The 26,685-nt window shown below is 37.2% G+C and overlaps 1 protein-coding gene across 1 annotated transcript in view; it reads left to right on the top strand.

The window, feature by feature from the left end:
• The window catches only part of sdk2b (sidekick cell adhesion molecule 2b), a 287,137-nt gene that overhangs the window by 197,384 nt on the left and 63,068 nt on the right, over positions 1–26,685 (top strand). The window contains exons 3-5 of the mRNA XM_055042498.1: positions 4,782–4,888; positions 6,892–7,039; positions 22,750–22,883. Of these exons, the coding sequence (XP_054898473.1) occupies positions 4,782–4,888; positions 6,892–7,039; positions 22,750–22,883 (389 nt within the window). The remainder of the gene's footprint in view (positions 1–4,781; positions 4,889–6,891; positions 7,040–22,749; positions 22,884–26,685) is intronic.

The following is a 26,685-nucleotide window of genomic DNA, read 5'->3' as shown; positions in this document are numbered from 1 at the left end:
AAAAATAAATGCAATTAGGAGTTTATTATTTTAGTTTATTATTTTACGCACATAAAATCCCTATATTTGCAAAAAAAAGTCAGCAATGCGCCTTATTTTTCAGTGCGCATTACGTATGAACAGCGTATGTGTGTTTTATAATTCTGTGCGCCTTTTAGTCCGAAAAATACAAAAATTTATTTGATAAACTAGCATTAACTTCAGATATATGTACTTCATACAACACACAGTGTTTTAAAGGAAAGATTTTTTGCAAACTGAAATACAACCTCATTAGGAGCAAAGAAGAAAACTTTAAAAAAAGAGTTTCTACATCTATTATGATACGCAGATTTTCTTTAGGATGAAGAAATAAAATCTGGCTTTCACAGCCTCCGGATCAAGAGAATCGTGTGTTACGCGGAGGATATATGAAAGCTCAGCTGAGAGGAGCTGATGTGTTTTTAAATTTGGAAGAAAAAAAAGCATTTCCAGGACAGGCTGATGTGTTCAGACTGACCAATTTACAGTTTCTCTTCCATTCACTTTTGTATATTTATTCAGCTTCTTGTCAAATACAATCTTGATGTCTCTTTCCTAGCTATGGGTGTAAAAACATAAAAACATGAAAAGGTGTTGTTACACTTTGTGCGTTGCACTGCCTGTTAGAAGTTTACTTACTGTTGAAAAACTAGTTACACAATCTTGAATTAAATATTTCCTCTTATGCTCAAACATATTAAAATGTATGCCAACATACAGAATTTTACTTGAAAATTTCTCATTTGGAATAAATTCACTGAGGGCTCTGTTTCAATAGCTTTGGGGCAGCTGTGGTGCAAGCTTTCATCTGTATCTCCTGCAGTTCCTCATACTACTCAGCTCTTCTGCACATATGACCAAGTGTGTAGTTCAATAATTTTGACACCTAATTATTGTAATGTTTTTGTGTACATCATACAATATTTTGAAAGTGAGTCTTTTAAAATGTGCTCTTTATCTTTTGTCTGCAGATGTTTTGAAGGCTTTACAAAGTTTATTTTTGGACATGGAAAACATTGTCAACCATTTTCATGACCTCACCATTTACAGGGGAACAGTTTTATTTATTTATTTTTCTTGTTTATTAAGCCTGAATCTGATCTATAAATGACTGACATATAAAAAAGCTCCAAACTTAAAAGAAAGCTCAGTGATGATCAATACCTTATCTCTCATAAAAGTACCAGCTATAACATAACTTTGAAACATTTTCAGGAAGTCTCAAGACTTCTAATCAATATCCCTTGAGAGATTACAAAAATGTATTACCACTAAGGAGACAAAATGTCAAGAAATTATGCTGTTTTTACTCAAACAACTAAGATATTGGTTCAGTTCATTTTATGTTTTTATTTTGTATTTTTCTGTCATAAGATATGGGACTGTTTGCCTTCAATGGGACACTTTCAAGTTCTGAAAAATGTTGCTCTGGTCATACCTTGCGTAGCTCTTTTCATTCACGCCCTTACCTTTGCCACCATCATCTCCTTGTCCTTTATGCTGACAGAATTATACCAATGGAGACAGAAGTTAGCATTTACTGAAGTGCCATTTCACTACCTTGTAAAAATCAGGTCAAGGATGGACAATATATGGATCTTAGATCATGAAGGATTCATAGTGCTTTGATTAAGACAGCTCATTATGTTTAATTTCCATCCTCCACATAAAAACACAATTTTTTCTTTAGCTAGGATATAATTGAAAATTTCTTCTCATACTTTGGGTTATATGTAAGATGGCTTACAACCTGTTAAAGACATGCATAGCTAAAGACTGTAGTGGTGCAAAAATCAAGCTTTCCTTCACAGTCAAAATGTGGATATTTATTTGTTCAAAACTTTTCAGAAGTGATGCATTCAAACTTTACTTGGCAAAATGGATCAATGTGTCAAAGCACATGAAGAGTTGCCACCTCAGGGAACATCGTCGGAACATTAAAACACCCCTCGCCCCCTTCCCACCTGAATCCATCCATACACAAATCTGTGTTTCTACTCATATTAGGACTTTGTATTGACTTCAGTTCATTTTAGTAACTGCATATATGCCTAACCCAGACATTTCCCCTATCCCAAAACATTATTAATCTACTCCTAACCCTAACCAAAACTTAATTTACATCATACCTCTAGTACAAACACACACACAACCACGCGCACATTTTGCATCACACACACACACTCCAAGCTCATTTGCATCAGCAAGACCAAAATATTGTTATCATTAAGATTACCAAATACAGGACTTCTAAATCCAATTACATGTTGTTATGACAGAAAGTTATTCCTCCCACTAGTGAAGATTATGCTCTGACCTTCCAGATGCTGTTTGTTAAAGAACTCTTCAAGATAAAAATTTTGTAAATGCAACAGCAAAAGCAGTTAGGAGGCTCCTAAAAGAAAATGTTTCAACTCGTGCAATAAGGATATTACTTGACAAGACTTTCCATGCTTGAGTGATTTTCAAATTAAGCATGCACAACTAAGAGCTAATTCACAACTTCTGACTGGTTTGCTGCCATCTCGAAGATTCCACCAGAGACTCTCAACTGCTGAAATAGTTGGCCGCCCTGTGGATCTCCCATTGCACCATCTTTTAGTAGTTATTGGGAGGTTGTTAAAATGATAGAAGCTGCTGTGCCCTGACTGTGTACATGATCTCCTAAAGTGGGCTTCATAGGAGGTCGAGCAGCACTAAGGATACAGGCTTAAAGTATGCTGTTTGGACATGGGCATCTGCATATAAAAAGACAACTTGACGCATAAATAGTTATAACTGTTTGGTTTTTCTCTAATAACACTTTGTCTTTTTAATATTTTTATTGTAAAAGCTAATAGCTCTTCAGGACAGTCTGTTCACAAGTTGTCCTTACATTGACATTACGACTTTTTGGCATTAGTTATCCTGTTTATGGTGCAACAACATCCAGTTCAGTTCCGGGGTTTTTATGACTCAAAGAACAAAAAAAAAAGGATGAAACAAAGAAAGAAATGCTTAAATAAAGAAACAGCAAGAAGATGGAAAGAAAGTCTTTGACAATTTCTGTTGTTAAAGACTTTTAACAACATCCTTGACTTGATCTTGTCATCCTTGGACACGAGCAATCTGAATATAAAAATACAACTTTTTTATATGCATTTTTATCCATTGTTTTACATGGATAAAAACAAGAAAAAGGAAACTTAAAACATCTGGAAATGATAATAATACAAAAAAAAAATTTATTTCCCTTCCAGATTCTAAAACAATTTGAATCTATTCTTGATGGTACATAAACACAGAACTAATTTGACACCGACATTATTTATGAAACAGAGAATGGATAAAAGGTGGAAATACACCCCCTAATTAAATTCTTGTACCACCACATTAAGCAGCAACAGCTCTCAGTAAGTGTATGACTTCAACAGTCTCTAAAATCATTACTGAGGAATTTTGGCCCACTTATCTTCCAAACATTGCTTCAGTTCATTGAGGTTTGTGGACATTTATTTTTTGCAGTTTTATCAGACTGTGGTCAGGATTCGACAATCTATTGCGCTGTGATTATGTTTTTTTGTTGTTGTTGTTTTTTTTCATTCATGTTGTTGTAAGTTTGTTGCTGTATTTAGAATCGTTGTTTAATGATGTTACAGCTGTTATACACATGGTGAGGCATTTCCCTCCAAGACTGCAAACCAAGTTCAATTCCCGACACCCCATAGTTGACGTGAGGCGTTTATATCAACACGTTAAATGTCTTTGGTTGTCTCCAAACATATATAATTAATTAATGTGTGCTGATGATGTTGATGATGAATGGTTGATAATCAATGTTAAATGGTTCTCATTAGTTTCTCAATTGCTGACTATATGGGGTTTTTTTTTATGTCTTTTTGTGTGTTGTTACTGAAATGTGCTATACAAAATAAACTTGATTGACTGATTGCACTATTGCCCAATATTTTTACCTTGATTTCATAGTCTAAAGGGCAATGTTCCCAAAAGTCTTGTAGATTTTTTCAAAGCAGCATTGTGAACCTCACATGTCCTGCTGTATTCTTTTTGGAAAGCAGAGTATTTCCCCTGATATCTCCTCAAAATAAGACAAATGAGGTTGTAGGTTCGATTCCAGTTTCCTCCTACCACATGTCAATGTGCCTCTGGGCAAGGTATTCAAATTGCCTACTGGTCTCTATATCAGTGTATGAATGTGTGTGCGTTTGTGAGTGCGAATGAGTGAATGTGACTCTAGTGTAAAGTGCTTTTAATCATCAAAATGACTGGAAAAGTGCTATTTATGTTCAGTCAATTTACCATATGTTTGTTCTGTCTTGTTCTCTTTGTCCTGTCATTAATATTGCTGGCTGAATTTTAAAGAGTCCTGTGCCTCAAAAATAGAATTATAAATTTGAGCCAGTTTGGAAATGGCCTCATAATCCTACCCAGTAAGGTGGAAATATTCAGACTTCTTCACCCCTATGCTCTTAAATAAAATCTAGTACAACCAGTCTTCAACAGTACAACAGTCTTCAGAAAACACCTAGTTAGTTAAAAAAGTCATCTATTTTAAATTAATGTTTCAAGTTTCATTGTGCTTTGTGCCCTTCATTTTTTTAAAGATTGTTTTTAATTTTCTGTGATTAATATTAACATTTGCTCAACTGCTCCATATTAGGTTCAAGACATTGTCCAAACTTGTTAGATGTTGTTCATCTATTTGGTTGAATTTGTGATTTTCAATTTCAGAGATTGTTTGTCTTTTTGTTTTGTTGCAGGTACCTAATCCCCTCCTTAGATCGCTCTCATGCTGGCTTCTACCGCTGCATCGTGAGGAATCGGGTGGGAGCCCTTCTGCAGAGACGTACAGAAGTACAAGTGGCCTGTAAGTGCACACACAGACTAATGGAACAAATGGAGGAGCGCATGGGTCTGGAGTAAGACGGAGGGTGCATGTGCTTTATTGCATGCAGAGTACACAATATTCCCACATTCTCTTTGGCTGCCTTTGTATCGAGGACTGGCTGGGGAGGGACAGATGCTGGTGGGGTGAAAGATCTACCTGCATTTCATTCAAAGTGTTATCAACCCAGACAGCTGTTCCACTCAGCATTCTCATTAGATTGATTTTTGTTGCTATGGTTCTTTTTAACTTTGCTTCATTTCAATATGACCGCAGCTTATTTCAGACTCCCTCTTTTGTCAACAACATCTGTTGTTTCTTAGTGGAAAGTGCCGCTCCCCTGCACTAAATTCCTGTAAATTTTCCCCCAGCCGCTTTCAGGCTGCTCAGATTCCTCCTCTCGTTAACAAGCTATTAGAGACGCACAGTTGAGGCGTCTGGTGAACTGTCGCGTTGTGACCACCCACAACCTCTTATGCACAACTGCCCCCCTCAGCCCACTTCTACATGCATTCTCCTACCTCAGTTTGTTGGGCTTGCTGGCTTCTTCAGGTTGCAAGGACATTTTGATTGTATTTCCCGCACCGTGTTTACCTGACAATGCAGTCAGCCAGGTGTGACAGAAAAAGAAGTGGGAGGGAGATGGTGTAGAGCAAACAGTCCTGTTGGTCTACATCGTCAGTGCTGGACAAATAGAACATTAGTGTCAGCAACTCCCTCCTTCTGCTTCTCCTTTCACATTGCTGCATTTTGGGTCCTCCATCACCAGCTCTATGTGTTGCCACTTCCTTCCTCTGTTGACTTTGTTTTCTGCCCACCACGGCTTTCTATTTATTTCTTGGCTTGCACCCCACTGTCATTCAGTTCCTCCACATTCCTGCATCTCTCTCATTTCCATAATTCTCTTTTGTCCCTGTATCTGTTGCTCAAACTATGAAGAGTTCCGAAGGAGATGCAGAGTAAAAAAAAAAAAAAAAAAGAATTTGGGACACCTACAGAAAAAAAATGGATAGGATAGAAAAGGATGAAAGGATAGAGAAATTTTCTTTTGGTGTCTGCTTCATTGAGGCGGCACTACTGTGAATCCAAAGACACACCCTAGTGAAAGGGAAACACAGAAAGGTATTGCGGATTGGGGACGGAAGGGGAGGAGGACATCCCATCACAAAAACTGCAGATCAAAGTCAGGGGGATTTGCAGACTCCCCAGATTTTCATTTAAGCTAAGCACCATGGCTACGGAGCAAAGCCAGATTACCTCTTTTTGTTATTCTCTTTGAAAAAGAGCGGTAGAAGGTAAAATAACATTTTCATCAATACACAAGCTCGCCAATCAACGCTGGTTTGAAGTCTCTCACCTTTATCTCACCTGCACATTTCAGACAAAAATACATCTGAATTGTTTCCTAGACTTAATTGACATTTTGATGTAACGATTCATTCATTTCAGATGAGTTTTCTTTATTACTCCCTCTCAAATTACAGAAGCAAAAATCTGGTTCTTACCCTGTTATTTTGTCTTACTCACTGCATCAGATCAGGGGAAAGAAAAAACCCAAAGATCTCCTTTGACACAAGTCTTTGAAGCACCAGGAATATTGTTGCAGTATTGTTTTTCATAAGAAGTCAAAATATGAAACAAATGTGAGAAATAAAGCTATGGAAGAGGGAGAAAAATAGTATCCAACGTAAAGTCAATTTAGCTTCCCCTTAATGTCCCTTTGTGACTCATTACATGTTGCCTCTGGAAAGCCTTTCATGATTTGATGTGGAAACCATAGTAACATCTCTACTCCGTCTGTCAAAGCAACATTTTATAGCTCAAAGCAAATGGCAGCAGCCCTAAGGTCACCAAAGGAAAGAGAGCGGCATTTGTTTCAGTGACTCTATATGTGTGGCTTTTCAACACTCCTGTGTTACCTGTCATGCCCCCTGGCACTGCTTGACTTTGTTTTTGTGTGTTTTTTTTTTTTTGTCTTCTTCTAGTTATGGGCAGTTTCGAAGAGGGTGAGCGCAGTCAGTCTGTCTCTCAGGGGGAGGGCGCTGTCATTTCAGCACCACGGATTCGGAGTTTCCCCCAGCCGCAAGTTACCTGGTTCAGAGACGGACGGAAGATTCCGCCAAGCAGTCGCATGTAAGTTTGTTCTTTTTTTCTTTTTTTGTATCTTATCAAGAGAGCGTCTTAGTCTTAAAGTTACTTGAGTGTTGCTCATTCATAATCATGTTTAACCCTAACATTCTGATCAAGAACATCTTCTTTGGTTATGTGCAAAAGATATTTCTAGTCTTTTTCAATTTGGTCTGAAATTTTGAGATTACATCATCAGCCACAGTTCTTTGCAAAGGTTTCCTTGGGTATAGCACATCTCCAAACCTATCAAAACTCGCTTTGGCGCTTGGTTTTCTTGAAGGTGAAAATTTTGGTCTGTCACATAAAGTACAAATTAAACATTCTGAAGTGTTTTTGATGTAATGAGAGAAAGTTTTGCTAAGAGGGATGAAGTACTTTTGGTAGGCATTGTTAATGTATGTGTTTTGCCACCGTTCCTATGTGGAGCAGAGTGTGTACCTGCATGTGTGGGCAGTAAAAAGTCTCTAATCCCTGTCTCATCACATCTGCATTTCTCCGCAGTGGGAGGTGACCTTGCCCTTAGTTAAAGTGAATCTTTCTTATCAGCTCCTCTTCATCAGTAATCATACCCTGACCCTGAATCACACTGTGAGACAAGTGCCCAGAGATTCTAAGCAATATTTGGCTGCAGTAGATCTTGACATGGCTGGTTTCTTTAGTTTGTCTGATTATTTTAAAAAATCAGTGCTTGGCCCTTTTAAATGTATATTAATGCTATTTTATATATCTCGAAGGACATTAGTCTTTATTAAAAAAGTTTCACTTTGTACATGCTGCAGTTTTTTTTGTCACCATCTATTTTACGTTCACATTCATACGCAACCTATTTTATTTGTTATTTGCCCAATTTGAATGAATGCTGATCAATTTTAGATCCTTGTCTGAAAGCATGCAAGTATGGCTGCACATTTTTAGTTTTTGGATAGCTTCTGTTTTTGTTGCCAATAGTCACAGGCCATTTGTTTTAATGTCAAACCACAAAGAATTTCCATGTTATGGGTTCTTTGCTTTCAACTGTTTTAATGAGAAGCCAAAGAAAGTACAGGGTTTATATAATCATTTTCTGCATTCCACAGTGAATTGTGGGATAAGTCTTTATCTCTTAGATATTGTTGAAGTGTGATATTTTCACACTTCGATAGTTTGTAAGATGTCATTATGTAAAATAAGAACTATTTGTAAGAACTTAGCTTATGTGATCTATGTGAAAATGCTAATTTTTTTTTTATTTTATCACTCAAAACACAAGAAAATAAACTACAGCTGGTAATAACATAGCATAATGTTATGTTATTGGAACATAACATTATTTTTCAATGCCATGCCTTACTTCTTTTTAGGATTAGTTTGACTGAAAGTGGCAGTGGTTTGGACTTGTGTTCATGCAACTGCACTCTCCCATTTCGTAAGTTTGGCTGACCAGAGAAACTCACCACAATAGCAAGAATTTCTACCAGAAGGTCACATGGAGACCGGAAGACTGTTTGTTAAATTCAGTGTTTTTTTCCACAGCCCTGGATCCCCTCTTCGGATTCAGAATGGCAGGGCACAAAGGAAAAATGATACACAAACCTGGGAGGAATGTCATGCAACCTTAGCCTAATGTAGGAACCGATGTAGTCAAAAGCATTTTGCAAAAGCTCCTTCTTCGTGTCTCTTGAATGCATCAGAAGAAAACTTATCTCAGCTTGCAGCAGCAAAGGTTTCAGAGGGAAGAGCTGTCACAAGGGCCTTATCAGCCAGTTTGACACAAACATAGAAGTAATTCAGACCATGTTGTGCTATATAACTAGTAAAGAACAAGGATTATAATTTTCAAGCCACATTCTTTAGACAAGTAATACCATCCATGTGGAAGTCTGTCTCCATAGCCTCCTCAAACTCCTCCCACGCCTGAGGTTTGCCTCAGCAACCACCCGGGCCCCATGATGCTTTGCCCACTGGTACCCATCAGCTACATCTAGAGTCCCACAGGCCAAAAAGGCCCGATAGGACTCGCTCTTCAGCCTGACAGCATCCCTCACCGAAGGTGTCCACCAACAGGTTCGAGAGTTGCCACCACGACAGGCACAGACCCCCCAGGTCTGGCTCCAGAGTGGGGCCCTGGTGACGCACGTCTGGGCAAGGGAACATCAAGTCCAAAGTTCTTGTCCATCATAAGGTGTCTTCAGACTGTGCTTTGTCTGGTCTTCCACCTAAGATCTGTCTGCCTTGGGTGACCCTATCAGGGGCATAAATTCCCTGACAGCATGATAAGGTGGCAGACCAAGGAGAGGACAAGTAATACTATAAATGTAAAAATAAAAGAATCAATCTGCCCTCATCGATAAAAGTGTTCCTTGAGTGAAGGTGTTTTCACGCTCAATGTGCTTAAACTCACAACTATTCCAATGAATAAAAAGAAGTTTCCTAATCATAGTCATAGGTTTAACATATTGGCCATTATTTCAAAGTAATTAATCATTAAAAATTTTAAAACCTGTTTAATTTATGTGTTAGCTACATAAGATCATTCATGCACAAGATGCTTTCTGACAAGTATTATCAGACATTCACACCAGACTGTTTTTCAGACTGTAATGCATTGACGTCATAAAAACAACATTTCAAAAATTCTTAGACTTTGTTGTTGTAGGGTAAGAGATTATTTTTGTTGTTTGTGGCCTACAATGAAACTGTTCAAGGTACATAAAGAAAGCGACCATTTTGGGTAAAAGGTCAGATCTGAGGTGTTCTATGCTGTACAGTTTTATTTTGATGGCTGTTTTCCTTATTTCTCTTGCGTTTTGCCATCTTATGTCTTTGTGCCCTTTTGACAGATTATTCTTTTTTTTTCTCACTCTGGTTTCAGTTACCAATTAGTCCCCCACGTGTGCTGTCTGGAGTCCAGCATTTTTGCCCTTTCATCTGTCAGTTTGTCTGTATTCCCTGCCGACGCTGCCTATGCAAGACTATTCAACATTCGCTGTTAGTGGCTCATTTAGTTTCCAAATCTTTCTGTTATTCCTGGAATTCCTGCATCACCCTCCTCCTGTGTATTTGTTAGCCTGCCTAATTTTTGCTGTTGTGTGCATCAGCTTAAATAAAGCCATTCCCCCCTTCCTGCACCCTTCCTTCTTTGTCATGCATTTGGGCCCTTCTTCCCTTTCATCTGAAGCCGTAACACCCACTGTGCATTCTTAGCTGCTCTTCATCCTCACTTCCTACCCTGCAGCTCAGAAAATGTTAATACCACGCACACACGCACAACCACGCACACACATTACCAAGGTCACAGTGTGCAAATGAGCACTGTTGATAAATGGCAGCCTTTCTTATTGAAAATCATTTAATTGAATTTGATTCATGCCAGTAGCGTTTACTCCATAGAGGCATCAAAGCCTTGCCAGTGAGGAGTGGGGTGAAGGGAGATCGAGGAAGCGCTACAGAGATTAGCAGCAAAACACTAATTTTACCTTGATGAAGGCACTCTCCAAAAAACAGTGCTCTTCAGGATTGGCTCGAGATGTATAGTCAATTATCACACACAGAGCTTTGTAATACAATACTGTTGTAATAAGGGGTTTTGTAATTGGACCAAGTTGCAGTGAGGAATAGCATGAAAGGAGATGGGAAGGAGAAGACTGGAAAAAAATTTAGGACAGCCACAGAGGCCATTTTCACTGTAACACAATCTGTATCCTAGCTTTCTACTTTTTGATTTCCCCTTATTTTCCCTTTTCCCGGTACCCCTCCTCAGGTGTCATAACTTTCATTTGCAGGCTCTTCGGGGGTCCATCTCTCTGCTTGTCTCCGTGTGTGGACTAATCACACCAGAGCAACAGGAGAGTGTAAAACGTAGCTGGATCCAAAGTGTATGTGACAGTCACCTCCAGCCAATTGAACTTCTAATAAATTTTATACTGATGGTGGAAACTTACTGCAACATTATCTGTCAAAGGGTTTTTATTCTAAACTATGATATTTTCCTATTTTTCAGTGCATTTTTAAAACGTAGACTGCAACTGTGGAAATTCTCAGCAACATCCTGAACCATATAATAAAGTAGGAAATTCAAAAGTGATTTTTCTTTTGCTGTTTGTGTGTTGCAAAAATCTTTATAAAAAAATGTGTTCAGTCATATGATCACTGTTTTCCATTGGGTTCTGAAATAGTTACTCAGTCATGCTTACTTGATTACATAAAAATTGCAATTCTATGAGTAGATTTATTCTGCTCTACTTTTTACTTCTTCAGTAATATTATTTTAAAGTAAGTACTTCAGTATCCAATCTAAGCCAGATAAAGACACACAGTAAACATTTTTGTTAAATTGTAACTTATTTTTTTTATACTTATTTTTATTTTATTTTGTTGTATCTTTAGAGCCTGATGAGCATTTTGGTGGACGAGTGATTCTAGTAAACAGTAGATACTTTAAAGGAAATACTTTGCACCTTTCTAATATATACAATCTGGTTCAAGAAAAGGTTTTAGTAGCATTTTTGTGAATAAAATTAGATTTGGAGAATGATTGCTCAGTTTTTTTTATTTTTTTATTATTATTTAGTAAAATATGCTACTTTAGAAGGCTTTCTACCAAAATATTTTTTTTTCCTGAGTAATTTCTTTTCTATAACCTGTTGCATTATACTTGAGTAAAATGTATACCAATATATTGCTACTCTTACTTGAGTACAATTCTTGGCTACTCCTACTTCTAATCAGATATTACTAAAACTGCAGTGCCTTGCAAAAGAATACCTATCCACTGAACTTTCAGATAATCACATTACAACAAATCTCACTGTATTTTACTGGAATTCTATTGCAACAAACAATTTATACAGTGGAAGGAAAAGATGCATTTTGCATAGGACTTTTCAATCTATCATTTGAAATTTAAAGTATATGGTACAAATGCTAAAGGCAATGGTTTAGATCAAAGCATTTTAATGTGTTGCAATGACTTACAGACAACATAAATACATTACATTACATATTTCAAGTGGGGGTTCATTTCTGTATTGCAATGGCATAAGTGTATTGTTGTAGTTAAGAAAAAGCAATGAGTCAAACACAATGTATGGGTGAATGCTGTGCCCATAATATAATTATATGAGAGCACAACACACTATCTGGGACCTAGATGTGTAAAGAAAACCTACAGCAACTTAATGAATACTCCATATTTTTCTTCCAAGCTGCCAGACTTCCCTTGGCAATGTCTTGCTATGGCACCATGACTGCTCTCTCTCTGCCACGTGGCCCTTGCAGCTGCTGGTCTTGGCGAAAGGAAAGATTTTTCATTCTGTCTCTGACAGTACACCCAAAACACACAGATTCCACTGCTATTCCACCATTCTTACACAGTCTTCAATCTATTTCTTTCTGTTCCATATTCACAAATGTGTTCATATTTGTTTCATATCTCTGTTGATTATTAAGACTGTATGGAATCCGTTCCTCTTAGACAATCATGTCTTTGTTGTATTGTGATGAGAAAACATGGCACAAAGCGTGAAAATAATTATTTAGTACTAAATGTCATTATTCGTTCCTTATTGAACAGAAATGCATTTGGCAAAGTCTTTCCTATTAAGCTGGTGTGATTTGTTGTGTTATTCTGGAGACTTAATGTGGTGTATAATCAGAACATCCGTCAGCGGACACATTTGCCAGGAAATGTTGGGGCTGCTGGCAAGAGGGTGAGCTTGTCACTGAATGCAGAAACAGAACCTTTCCCCTGACTGTTTTACCTCTGACAACACTTCACTAAGTCTACTGCCTCTTGTTTTTCTTGCTGAAACTTTGTATTGGCACTTTGGCATGGATTTTTCTGCATTGCATTGCAACAAGCTTGTAGAAGAATCAGAGGAGGCTGACCTGGAGTAGTTGGCTGGCGGACTTCTCTGGCATGAACAGATCACAGTTCTTCCAAGTAATCTGCCGTTGCTGCTGATCAATTAATGACCTTTGCTTGTGATGCTTGGTTCCTGTCAGTGGGCTATGGATTTCCTATTAGTCACATAGACTACCAAATAGCCAAACCATGTGTCTGAGTTTATATACAATTGTTTAGAATTAGCCATGAACCCATTTTTTTTAAAGTACTCTCCAATATCTGGTTTTACTACATGAACTCTATTCTCATGTTGACTCATTTGTACTTCATATCATTTCAGAACATTGTAAAAGCTTAAATATATTTTTCAGCTTTAATTCTCAGGAATTCAACCCAAAAATGTCTGGGGTTTTGGATTTTTCTGCTTTTGTTAATGGTTGTCTGTGTTTGCCTTAATTACAATTATTTTGATTTGATCAGAATTGTTTAGTTTTACCTGGTTTAGTCTACTTTTAGTTTTAGTTATGTATTGTTTATTATTTAGCGCTTTTTTTATTCTTTGTCACAATGAGATTTATTTTTCTAGTTTTGCTTGTTACTCTCCTTTGACCCCTTGTGCCATTTTCTCTCTCCTATTCTATCTCTCTCTCTTTCTCAGGCTGCTTCCTGCTGTCTTCCCTCAGACCTACAAAATATAAGCCAATCAGCCCCAATCTATTGTTCCAGCACTGACTCTCCCAGTATTTAATCTCTGCTATTTTATTCACTCCTTGCTGGTTCCTTCTGTTATATTCAATTTCTTGCCCTGTGTCAATCTCCTGCGATCTCCTTGGTTTTTAAAAGTGCTTTAATTAATATTAATATCCACCGTCTACTCAATTTCTCGGTATGCTCTGCATTTGAGTTTTACATCATTCTACAAATTAGGATACAGAATGTTTTGTCGACATTATGGGTTTTAGAGAAACTTGAAATTGCAAGAGAATTTGCAAACTTAAATTTGGCAAGCTGTTTTACGTACGTTATTGACACACAGGTAGAGAAGAAACGGAGAAACTGTTTAGCCAATCAGAATGCAAAACACAATGCAAGATACAAATCCATGAAGCAGCGAGAAAGGTGAAAGGTGAACCGCGTTATAGCGAGGGTTCACTGTACTGTATGTACTGTGCATGTCGGAAAGTGGGCAACTTAGATTTCAAACTTTCCAGCTGAAAACCACATTCAATGATGTTATAAATACAACATGTGTTAACAGATTCACTCCTCTAGCGGGAAGACTTGACACTGTTTAATGACCAGTGAGATCACTTTTTTAAAAAACTTTTTTCTTTTTGTCATTGTAAAGATCAAACGATCTCATTCATCAATGCTAATGTGTTATGTGTGACTACTGGGTAACCAGTTGGATGAACTCCAAGCCCTAGCAAGTACTCAGCGACAGTATCTGGAATCCAGAGTTATATTCTTCACTGGCAAATGGTTACATATGTCTGACTCAAACATCTATTTCCAAGTTTTCCTGGCTGTACAAGCAGTCAGAGATTTAAAGAGTAGCTGGAAAAGAAAAAAAGAGATGTATTAGCAATGTTTCTCCACACCAGATGGTGTCATCCAGGATATATTACTGTGAAGTGTCATTTCTGCAGCTCAGCTATTGAACCTTCAGCAATATGTTTCTGTCCATATTATTCACTAAGAGAGTTCTCCAGTTTTATTTTGGCAACTGCTTACATTCCACCTTCCAGTTTTGCCAACAATGTATGTGATATCATCAGTTTAATTGTTGCTAACCTTCAGACACAACACCCCAATGTGTTTGTGGCAGCATTGACTGACTTTAATTATGCCTCACGCTGTGCTATACTAACGAAATTTCAACAGTTTGTCAGCTGCTCTGTCTGGGAAGGAAAAAGGTTGGATGTTTTTAATGCAAATGTTACAGATCTATACATTTTTAAAGCAAGACCTTATCAATACTATGACTGAGTGTGTGATCGGTTATATAATATCCGCACCAGCAAGCCTGGATTTTAGCAATGGGCCAAGTTGCTTTGTATTTTCGTGAATGGTTAAGGTCAGAATGCATTCATTTTCTCTCTGGCGAAGAGGATTTTAGCAGTGTTATTGAAAAACTGTTTGATTTGTTCTGGCAAACATCCATCATGAATGCTTGGTTATTATTGGTCCAAGTTGGATGCATCTTAGGCTTTACAACAACAGAGCACAAGAACCAAAGAAAAAGAAGTTGGACATTGAACAGAACCGTCATCCCTCTATGCTTCTCAAAATGTTAGCCTTGCTAACAGCAGTTCTACAGTCCCACCAGAATCTGGAGCTGTCTGATCTGGCGAATGCAGTTAAAGGCAGTGGAAGGGCGATCTTCCTCGCCAGGTGCAACCATGACCATGGATTATCCATACAGTACTGATCCTGCGCTTTGGGTAAAAAATGATGAGTTTGTGTGGGCTTACTTGGCTGAACAAGAAGCAGGGAGCTGTAAAAATATGGATGTTAATTGTAAAGCATCGGAACAGGTTTAAAACATCAGAAACAATTCTTCAGATTTTGTTTTGAAAGCCAGGTCCAAGTGGTGAGTACATCCAAACCCAGTGGCTGATTTATTTACCGCAGCTGGGTTTTGTATTTTCAACTAGCATTATACAAGTAGTATTTTACCAGCAAATACAATCAGAGACAATGAACAGATTAATTCTTCAGTAGGTTCAGTTCAGAAACAAACTTGGCTCCCTTCTGTCTTGCCCCCAGCCAAACCAAACATCCCACACTCATTTGACTCACAGCTTCTCTGTCACACCTCAGATGTGTTATGTTCCATCTCAGGCATGGACTCCTAAAAGCCTTTGCAGAGAAGCTCTGTGGGAATATGCATTACCTTTTCAACCTTAGTTTAACCCAAGAGAAGGTTCCTTAGTTGTGGAGCACATTCTACCTTGTTCAAGTAAAAAAGAAAACTCACCTATCAATCGTCAGCAACCATAGATTTGCTGACCATACGTACTGACATCTTACATGAAGAGTCTGCTGTTGGCCCACCCAAGTGCTTATCACCGTGTAGTTGGAGTAGAAGACACTTGCTTCAACAAACCTACTGTCATCTGAACAAAGCAGGCAGCACTGTGAGGATCATGGTATTTGATTTATCCAGTGAATTTCACACAAATGAGCCTAATTTGCTTTGTCAAAAAAAAAAAAAAAAAACTCCAATAGACACAATTGGAAGCCTTAACCATCACTGGGAACAGATTCTAAGTGACAAATGGAACACAGTTTGTGAGACTGAAGGGTTGTGTGTCTAACACACAACCTTCCACTACCCGTAGTTTGACTCATAACTTAGCCAGTGATGTGAGCCGCTTGTGGTCAGGAGCACAAGAGAACCACAGGGAACTCTCTTTCAACATTTATCTTCACTCTGCTTACTTCAGACTACCAGCACAAGTCAGAGTCCTGTCTCCTGCAGAAATACACATGATTCAGTCGTCAGGTGTATCAGAGATGGACAAGAAGCTACGTACAGAGAGCTGTTGGACAGCTTTGTGTCATGGTGTGAAAATAATCATCTTTCCTATAATTTTATGTGAAGTTTAGTATCTCAGTTTTTGTCACTGAAATTAAGTATCAGCTGTAGTAAGCCCATCAAACTGAAAATTATGGCTTGCAGAGTGCAAAAGCACTTGAACTGTTTTACAACCTAACTCTGCTTTAAACTTCTCCACAGTTTATTTCCGGCCAAACTGGTATGCTCGTTGGTCTCCTTGGCACAGCTTGTCCACTAATATTTTCTAACAAACCTCCGGCACCAAATTTATCATTTATATACATGCATGTAATTTATAATTACATACTTCAGCACTCTCTTCTGTAATTAGGTAAGTTCCAAAGCTAGCTGGCTTCACTTTCATTAGAAGTTTAAACACAAATGGTCACAAGTTCATGCCATATATTTCAGAATTTTCTGTGACAAAAAAAAGACCATCTTTTTGTCATTCACTGTGCAATTATTGTGCACTACATTCTAACAATGTATAATGCAATTGTAGTTTGACAAAATAAAAAAATCACAGGGCATTAGTAATTTTGCAAAGCCCTGCATGACACTACAAATATATATATATACAGTACAATTGTTAATGTGTGTCACCTTTAGTATTTTTGGTGTTTTATTTCTTCTTATTTTAATAGTTGATTAGACAGATTGAACATTTTGAATTTATTGGATCGCATGAAACAAATTTCTATGTGTTAGATTTTCATCTGTGGCACAGCAGCGTTAAAGCAATAATTTACAAAATTAATTGCCATCATAGATTAATCTGTTGATTTTCAATTTTGACCTTCTGCTGTTTTGTTGGTAATTGGCTTACCAGCTGTATATAATTAAAGGTAATTGTTTTTAGTAATATCAAACAGCAGGTGCTACCTAAAAAAAACAAAAAAATACACACACACACACAATCTTACAGAGAATAATACCAAAGTTTGATGAATCAAGGATACACAAAGCAATTCATGTACATGTTTGGTCTGTAAATGACAAGAAATAGTACTCTAAGTATTTCTTTTGCTGCTAATTAGCTCAGTCAGTAAGTTTATCCTTCTCAGTCTGGACAAGAAAATATTTTGTTCAGGCTTGTCTTTGAATAAACATAATATCATCCACCCACATGCTTCTGGAGTTGTCTGCCCTTGAGTGTGGAGATGTATGTAATTCTGTTGTGACAAATGTGTCGGAACCCTACAAACACAAAACAGGACTGAAGCAAAGACAAATCTGTAGCTTGTGGCTCAAGTAAAAAACTGAGTGGCTGTTTTCATTAGAAACACTTGTTTTCCCCTCTCACTTTTCCATCTCGAGGAGCTGGAGCTGAGATTATTGTTTCATTTTTTTTCAGAACAATTGGGCATACAGCCTGTTGCTCTTGCTACACATTTCTTTCGCTGTCATCTGTCCACTACCCATAGTTTGACTCATAACTTAAACAGTGATGTGAGCTGCTTGATTCTGTTGACCTTTTCTCCCTCTCACTAGCTCTCTCACTTTCGGGGGAGATCCTCAACCAACTGGTGCTATTTGTCTAAATATAGTGGTGATCTAGGGAAGGGGAACGGGGCTAGGCCTCCTCACACTGTGACAGATACTAAAACACTCCATTTTGGTGTGCGTGTACTTGTGTGCTAAAGCTGGGCCCACTCTAGATTAGATTAACAGAACATGGTAGGCACATAGCTGACAAATTCTGGTTGAAACAGATTGGAAGATAAAAAAGAGTCCATGGATGATTCTTTTTTTTTTTTTTTTTTTTTAATTAAAGAGAGCGGTCTGGATCATTGTTAATTTAATTTCGAGGAGATTCAATTTATTTGTAATAATTGAAATTAGAGACGGGAAGTGGCTTGAAAGAAATAAAACATTTAAACTCCTGTCTCTCCATCTCAATCAAAAACACATCCTCCACATCATTATTGATGAATGTGCCAATAAAAGATAAAACTAGGAGTCAATCAAAATCACCCTTGATGCTCAACATAAATAATTTAATCCACAAGACATTAATTGCATTCAAGACTAACTATGCATGTTGCTGTATTAAAGCAGCAGAGTTGTTTCTGAGCCACAGTCCAGCTTGGCGTCTTCTCAAGTGCATCACAGTTCTTTTTGGAGCATAGTAATGGAAAAGGAAATTGTGTTAGAGTGAAAACAAGAGTATTGTAAAATCAAACATAAAAAACAAGAAATGAAGAAAAAAAAAAAAAAAAAAAAAACAGAGACCGAGGCATGTTCGCACATATCTGATTTGTCCAAATTTCCCTGCTCTGCAGCTTGATAAATCCCTGCACCGTGCCGGATGCGTGGTAAGCTATCGTTACAGACGTGCCTCAGTCAGCTGCTCACAACACCACTGGGAGACGGGGAGCTGAATAAGGATGACTGGAATGCATTCAGACAGTGAATGAGAGATAAAGAAGAACAACATTCACTGCAGGAAGCTTGTGGAGAAAAAAAATAACAATTTCATTACTTTCTGAAACTGAACTGTTATCTTCCTCTTCCTGCTTCCTTGAGACACTCGTAAAGCCATTCAGCATAATTGGCTTACTTTTATTTTCTTCCAGCATCATGTGGCCTATGATCCCCGAGGCCCAAGCTCTCGGAACAGTTACATCTGCTGAACAAGCTGCGTAACAAAGTTGTGTTTGACCCCCACTGCACCAGCACTGATTACAGGCTGAGGGAGAGATGCTCTGCAGGGGAGCATATTAAAATCAACCAGCAAAAAGAAAAAAAATGCCTCTTACTTTGAACAAGAGATAAAATCTAAATTTACTGTGTATAATATGTAGTAAAAACTAAACTTGGCTGGCACTTTGAAAAGCTAGTTAGGTTTTATATGGTCTTTAGGGGAAAATGAAACAAAGAACAGGAGTATCAGAGGTCAGAATGTGAATGTTACTGTTTATCAGACAGTAAGCAGTCGATGAATGGATGTAAGTGAAAAATAGTTTTACTTTAACTCATTTTTTTTCCTTTTCAATTTATTTTTCAGTTTTTTGAAACAGTGTTTTAGATAAATTTCTGATTGTGACTTTAAATCAATTAATTCATTGCCAAAAACAATCAACAGCAACTCATGAGAAGAGATAAGGAACCCCAATTCTTGTTTTCATAAACATTAAAGATGTGAAAAATAAGTATTTCATCTTAATGACTTAATTCAGTCCAGCTTTCAATTCTCCATAAACGCCCTTCGTCAAAATCTCAATGTCCAGTAAAGACAGACATGCATTTACATCTTTGTGCTGTTGTAGCAGGTTGTAAATGGAGCTTCAAATTACAAAAATTAATAAGCAAAGTAAGAAACACTGTCACAAAGATAATCTGAAGTGTATTTAGATAATCTGAAGTGTATTTAGTCAAACAGAGTTCATCGGCTAAAGATTTGAGAGCATAGTCCTGTGAAGTGGAAAATATACTAAGACTAACTTCAATTTGAATATTCTCTCAGGCATTCACACTGACACCCTTGGTGATGAGGGGGAAAAATCCTTTCTGTCTTTCGAAGTGCCAAGACTGTTGAGCTGCTGAAGGAAGGCTTCTGATAGTGATCAATTTCTACTAGCAGTAGAAATGAGACATTTTACATGTTAGAAGATCCAGTGAGGGCTGGGACAAAAGTCTTGAGTAGTAGCTCCAAAGAAAGCTGACCTGTGCTGCATTGAAGTTGAGTTGAAGAATCCGTCACTCAAATTAGAACCCTCACTGATACTGACTGGAGCCCAAAACCATCAATATTTGGAAGAAAATGTTTGGAAGAAACTTCTTCTTCCACTCCACAAAATTGTCTAGTTAGACTAACAAGACGATATTTGTTTGGACAGTAGTGATACTTTCAAATGCTACTATCATGAGAGGGAGATGCAGCTGTGATCACGTTGCAGTTCTGTCCCACTTCTGACAAACGAGTTTTTCCAAACAAACGTCATTCCTCTTCTTTTCTACATTCTACATGTTCAAAATTACAATGCCGTTGTATGTAGGTAATTTCACACACCACTTGGATTCACTTGAGGAAATATAATGAAAAGTTGGATTTCCAAAGATACAATTACATTGCATCAGCCCGTCACTTTGATTCAGCATTCAGTTACAACTTTATTTAAAAGCATTCAGTTACAACTTCATTTAAAAACTTGAGGTTTGTTAAAAAAATACTAATTATTTAATAGATACAGAGAACAAAGGTTTCATCATCTAAGCGATGGCTACCAACAAATATTTATATGTTTTAGGGTGCAGCATAAGGAGTTAGGCCTGGACTGCATAGCTATTTTAGAACATCCCTGAGATGTCACCCCGAATTCAGTCACTGCTTTGGAGACTTCCTGTGTTTCCTTCATCCCTGAAGGGATCCATAATTCATACACGTGTGTCCAGGATGTCACCGCTCCAGCGAACTGGCATAAAATATTTACCGCATATCATGCGCTGCAGCCATTGAAGTTTGCTTGCCCCTTTGGAAAGAGTATTTAGAGTCTCAGCATGTGAAGCGAATCCCAAATGAGCTTAGTCACCTGGGTCGCTTCTGACATATTTGGGAATCATTCGGCCTGAAGATGGATCTTAGCCTGTGAACGCTGAGAGCTCAGGTAGTCTGTGGTGATATAGTGTGCACTGTTTCTGTGCATGCTCCATTGATCATACATGTTCTGCTGTGTTTATTCTGTAAGACAGTCTTGATATTTTAGTGTACAATGTTGAAGGGTAAACTTTAAATAAATTCTCATGATAAACCAGAATTACACCATGCATTTTTTGTGGTTCTTGATTACAAATATCACAGTTTTTTAGGTGTAGTACTGATACACCTACAAAACAATTGAGGAACTGTAGCGACTAGATATGTGTAAGAGAACATGTTGTTTTTATTTTCAATAAATAAATTCAATAAATTCATTTCCCTCTACTTTAGGCTTAAATGAACTATAAGTCAAAGTCATGTTTGAATAAATACATTTTTATCAAATTTGAAAAACTACACCCCTGATCAAATTTAACCTTTTCTCAGTATTATATTGTTTATTGGAGACACATAAACAAATCGTCTTTCAATGTCTACAAATAATTTGTTGAAAATGAATTCAAGTTCAAAATATGGTGTGCAAAGTTAAGTTGAAACAGTGTAGAAAGATTTAACTTCATCCAGCACTCGCTCTCCAGGGCTGTCACTATAGGAAAGGGAAATGGGAACGCTCTCTTACATTCTGTTATTTTTAAAGTAGTTTCAGGTCTTTAAGCTTCAGAATGACATTATTATCAGCCTTTTCTTCATTGCTTTAGTGTGTAGAGCTTCAGATTGTACTTTCAGTGATTAATTTACCTTGATAGCAGTTTTAAAACAGTTATGAAAAGATGAACATCCTCTTTTTGATCATAGATGGCATATTCTTCTTTCAACAAAATGTGAAGGACTAAGTGTCATGACCTTTCACTGCATTTGGACCCCTAATTACCATATTCATGTTTCCTTATTCTCAAAGTCTTTTGGTTTTAGAATTTTGTAATTATTTGGTATGTGTTAAGTCAGTGATTACTAAAAATATAAACAGAAGCAAAGAGAAATGCAAAAAAGGAACAGTACATAAAGGAGAGAAAGAGAAGAAGTAAGGAGACGAGCTGAAACGTGGATTGATACTGTGCAAAACAGGTCCAGATGAAAAGAGTATTGACTCCAAACTTTGTGTGAGTATAGAACATCACGGAACAAGAAGAAAGATTTCATTGTTTCTAGATGCTACAGACATAGAGTCAAAGCCAGAGCATGAAAAAGTCAAACTAACTTGTTGTTAGGATCTAGAAGACACTCGTTAAAAATGAATCTGTGTTTATTTATTTAGACTTGCAGCACCCGGTAGAGAAGATGTTATTGTCTTCAAAAGTGGCTAGCTGCCAGGGTTCAGGTCCCAGAAAGCGGCGAGGTACAAACATCAAATTAATTGCTCTAGCTTATTATGCAAGGACATCATATTTGAGAAAGGAGAGGATGTCGATATTTCTCCTATGCTCGTTCAGCACTTACACATTGTTTACACATTGCAAATCAATCGACTTAACACTGCTTGAACAGTGTAATTAAATGGTAAAATGTTTGATGTTCCTTTCAGCAGTGGGATCAACTGTGGACCCAATAAACTTCAAACATATTTAGCCTTAATTGGACAATGCAGCCTCTGAAGATGCCAGCTTCATATTCTTTTGAAGAAACTTTTGTTGGAACTCAGATCTTGGCTGAGCTTTAACTTTAACAATGTGTGTCTTGGATTTTAGTTTTATTTGTACTGAATCCACATTGTTTTGTCCCTTTTTCAGTGCAATTACTTTGGACAACACACTGGTTATTTTGTCTTCGGTGGCACCAGATGCCGGGCGCTACTATGTGCAAGCAGTTAACGACATAAATGGAGAAAACAAGACCAGCCAACCCATCACCCTAACAGTTGAGAGTAAGTAACATTCATATACATACTTCAGTTTCATGCAAAAGTATACTGTGCAACAAATAGGAATGATTTAGACCAGTTGGTTCCCAAAAATTCTCTTCACTTTGGGAACCACTGATTTAGACGAAGTAACACTATTTAGATTATTTACAAGCAGTCTCTATATTTGCAATAGAAGAATACTTAGAGAGGAACTCACCAAGGTTCTGTTACTAAGAGTCATTTTGCCCCTTGAGAAATATATAAAATATAATCAAATTGAAATGTTTTGTTTGCACACTTGTACATAAAACTTATGTTTACTTTGTTGCTATTTTCCCTGAAACATGAAAAGTCCAATCAGAACGAATCCAGGTCAGGATTTGAACCAAGGACCTTCTTAATGCAAGCCAATACTTTTTACCACTGTTTTCACCTTGCAGCCCAGTTAGAAATGGTTTAATTACAGTAGAAAATTAGACCTTGCTAAAAAAAAATATGCCATCATGTTTTGAACAAAATATTTCATACTTGATCACAAAGATCAATGCTTGAAGTCATACAGTATTTTGCCTACTTGCACTTAAGAATGAAAAATACTGTTGCAATATTGCATAAACACTAAACACATAAATCAGAAGAGGTTATTTTCCAATGTGCCAAGTAGTTAAAATTCAGCAACATTTTCAGCTTCCACAACAAAAAAATTCAAGACTCACAAATCGAACCCAGTCAGCCGGCCTGAGCTGAGCAGAGAGAAATGAAAGAGAAAATATAACAGACAGCATCATATGACATGGTAGACTAGAGTTCATTATGAAAGTGAATGAGAAGGATGAGGGTAAGATAATATAGCTGACAACACGAGGGAGCAGAAATAGCCCGTGGCTTATGTTGAGAATGGTGGCAGAGTTGATTATACAAGAGCTAGAGCATGCAAAACCACACACAACTCAAATTATATGGTGAAGCAAGCGGGTGGTGGGGGGGCTCAGCTTTTCAGGTCTGATGGAAACGTGACGTGCATTGGTTCGAGCATTTACCATATGCTCCACATATGTACGCATCCCCATGTACAGGCTGCTGGAGGAGCTTGTGAGTTCTTGCAGTTTACAACACATGGACCTGTTTCTATCAGCATCTGAAGTGTCCATATTCATATTTCAATGACTGTGTCCAAGTTTTCCAAAAAAACATAAAATAAACAAAATTGTGGTGTTTGAATCTCTTTCGCTTCCCTGTAGCTTTAGTATCGTTCAGATCATTCATTAAATCAGCAATATACACATTGCCTTGCAATCAACAATCAACTGAGAGGTTGTGACAAAGATTGACGTAGTGAGATAAATTTGATCATTTGATTTGTAGCTTTGTTTGGTTAGAGCACGAGAATGCTCAAGCCAATTCATGGGAACCTGCATCAAACCTGAAACACCGCCCCAAGATTCCTCCACTCTCCCCCCCTTGTTTCGCCATACAATTCAAGCAAAATTAGTGTGACATAGTGATCTGATGTGAAGAAAGGACATCAGCAGTTTGTTACATAATGCAGACACATTGTGATTCTCCATTGTCAGTCTAATAGAAACCAATAGTGACCAACATGTGTTACACTAACATTATAAATAAAAAGAGCAGCCCAGAGAATAAATGACATGAGAAGAACCAAGATATACAAAAGAACAAGTAGAAACCAGTAGATCAAAGAGGAGAAACATTATTTGATCCCAACGATCATGTCATTTGGTCTGATTTGATGCAGCAATTCAGACAGATAAAACTATTAAGAGACTTAAAACTAACAGAAATGAACATGGTAGCTACAAGTAATTATCTACAACACTTGGATTAGCTTTTTTCTCCCTTTCATTGATAGTCTTAAAACAAAAACTGAAAACATTCAGAAGGTAAATTTTGATGTAATCATACTATCAATCTCCCCCACAAGTCTTTTTAACTTACGGTTTGGTCTTTTTTTTTTCCACACAAAAGGTTAACTCTAACTTTCAGCCACGATATATATATATATATATTTTTACAAACAGCCTTCCAGGTTGACTATCAATTGGGGGTTGTGGCTCTGCCTCGAGCAAAGGAACTCAGAAAACTTGTCTTGTTCAAGTGATGGCAGAAAAGATTGTGAGATCACTAAACACTATACAAATAAACTTGACTTGACTTAAAGAAATACAAAAAAACTCATATTTCTATCATTGATACATGTCAAATTTGTCAACCACTTCTTCGAAAACAGACATTTAGAAGTAGCAGCAATCTTCTTGTGATATGTGATTATATCAGGCGGTTTCTCCAAGACGAAACAAGATTCTTCGGAAGTTTTTTTTTTTTTAAGTTGTACTGGTGAAACTGATCAATAGAACAATCTCAGAAATTATAATGATGGAATGTGACTTGCATGAAGAAGTACCAATAGGATCTTACCTTGAGATGTTTTTTTGTTGTTGTTGTTTTTGTTGCTATTTTAACTTGAATTTGACCTCAGCTTTTTCTGCGAGCTGTCATTTCTAATTACATCACTTACATAATTTATTTTTACCTGCTTTGTCTGCCTTAGTTGCGGTAATTGTCAACAAATTTGACAGATGCTGTCAAATTCTGCTGCTGATTAGGTTTGAGGATTATTTGTAAAGCTTTGAAATTTGGAACACCTGACCTTTACTAATGATGACTGAGAACAAAATGTGATCCTGAAAAGCTGAAACCCTGGTGAGGGTTGTCTGACAGCTTAAATCAGAGTGAGAAAGTTAAGCTTTTTAAATTTAAAAATTGAACTTAGAATTGTATACTTATATTTTTTAAATTAAATATGGCTAAAACAAAAGGAATAGTGAATTCGGAAATCCTGTCTTTATTTACTTGTCATAGTTACGGAGCTTATCAAAACTACTTTCTGTTGTTCTTTTGGATTTAGTCACATGCTATCCCAACACTAAGTTGGGATACTGTAATGTGAAGTGGTAGAAAAAAAAAAATATATATATATATATATATATATATATATATATATATATATATATATATATATATATATATATATCCAAGACGTGTCTGTCTTACCAGAAAATGAAATAGTTGAGCTATATATGTATATATATTCTTTATTTTTAACTAAAAAAAGAATTATGGAAAAAAAAGCGACAGCCACGGCACACAGCCACCTTTCACTGGAATTACAGATGCTTTTAGATGAACTTTGATCTCATAACCAAAGCCAATGAGATTATCGTTTGGATTTTTCACAAATTGTTTCAAACATAATTTACATTTCTGAATTTAAAGAACATAAGAAAAGGTCTCAAAATGTGTTTTGCCATGTTTTGCTATTTAACAAATACGAATGATTATGGTTATTCTAACAACTTGCAATTTGTTTTAAAGCTCTTCCTACCCCACTGCACTCACACATATCTCAAACTTCCAAAGTAAGAAAATTAACACGTTTTAGCTCCTACTTTCAGTTACATAAACATTTTAAAGAGCCAGAAGCCTTGTCGGATTAAGTCTCTCTCAGGTGAATAGCTGTCAGTCATTGGCCTGCTCTGAGGTACGTGTGTTTACGTACATCAAAGCCTGCAAATAAACCCAGGTTGGTATTACTGAGTCATGACATCCCCCGTAGCTACGTCTGACATGTGCCGCCATGAGCTCAGTCCCAGGGCATGACAGGACTGACAGATCGCTATGAGTTTATCACAGACATGACATATTTCATGCTGCACACACACACATGCACACGCACACAAGACTTTACAACGCCATGAGCAGTGTGTAATGCTCGAAACAAACCCGAACAAAAGAATAAATG

This window comes from Poeciliopsis prolifica, unplaced genomic scaffold (genome assembly GCF_027474105.1).
Source record: "Poeciliopsis prolifica strain line A6 unplaced genomic scaffold, Auburn_PproV2 SCAFFOLD018, whole genome shotgun sequence".
Classification (NCBI taxonomy): domain Eukaryota; kingdom Metazoa; phylum Chordata; class Actinopteri; order Cyprinodontiformes; family Poeciliidae; genus Poeciliopsis; species Poeciliopsis prolifica.
Note: the sequence above shows the minus strand (reverse complement) of the source record. Positions and strands in the feature narration are given on the sequence as shown.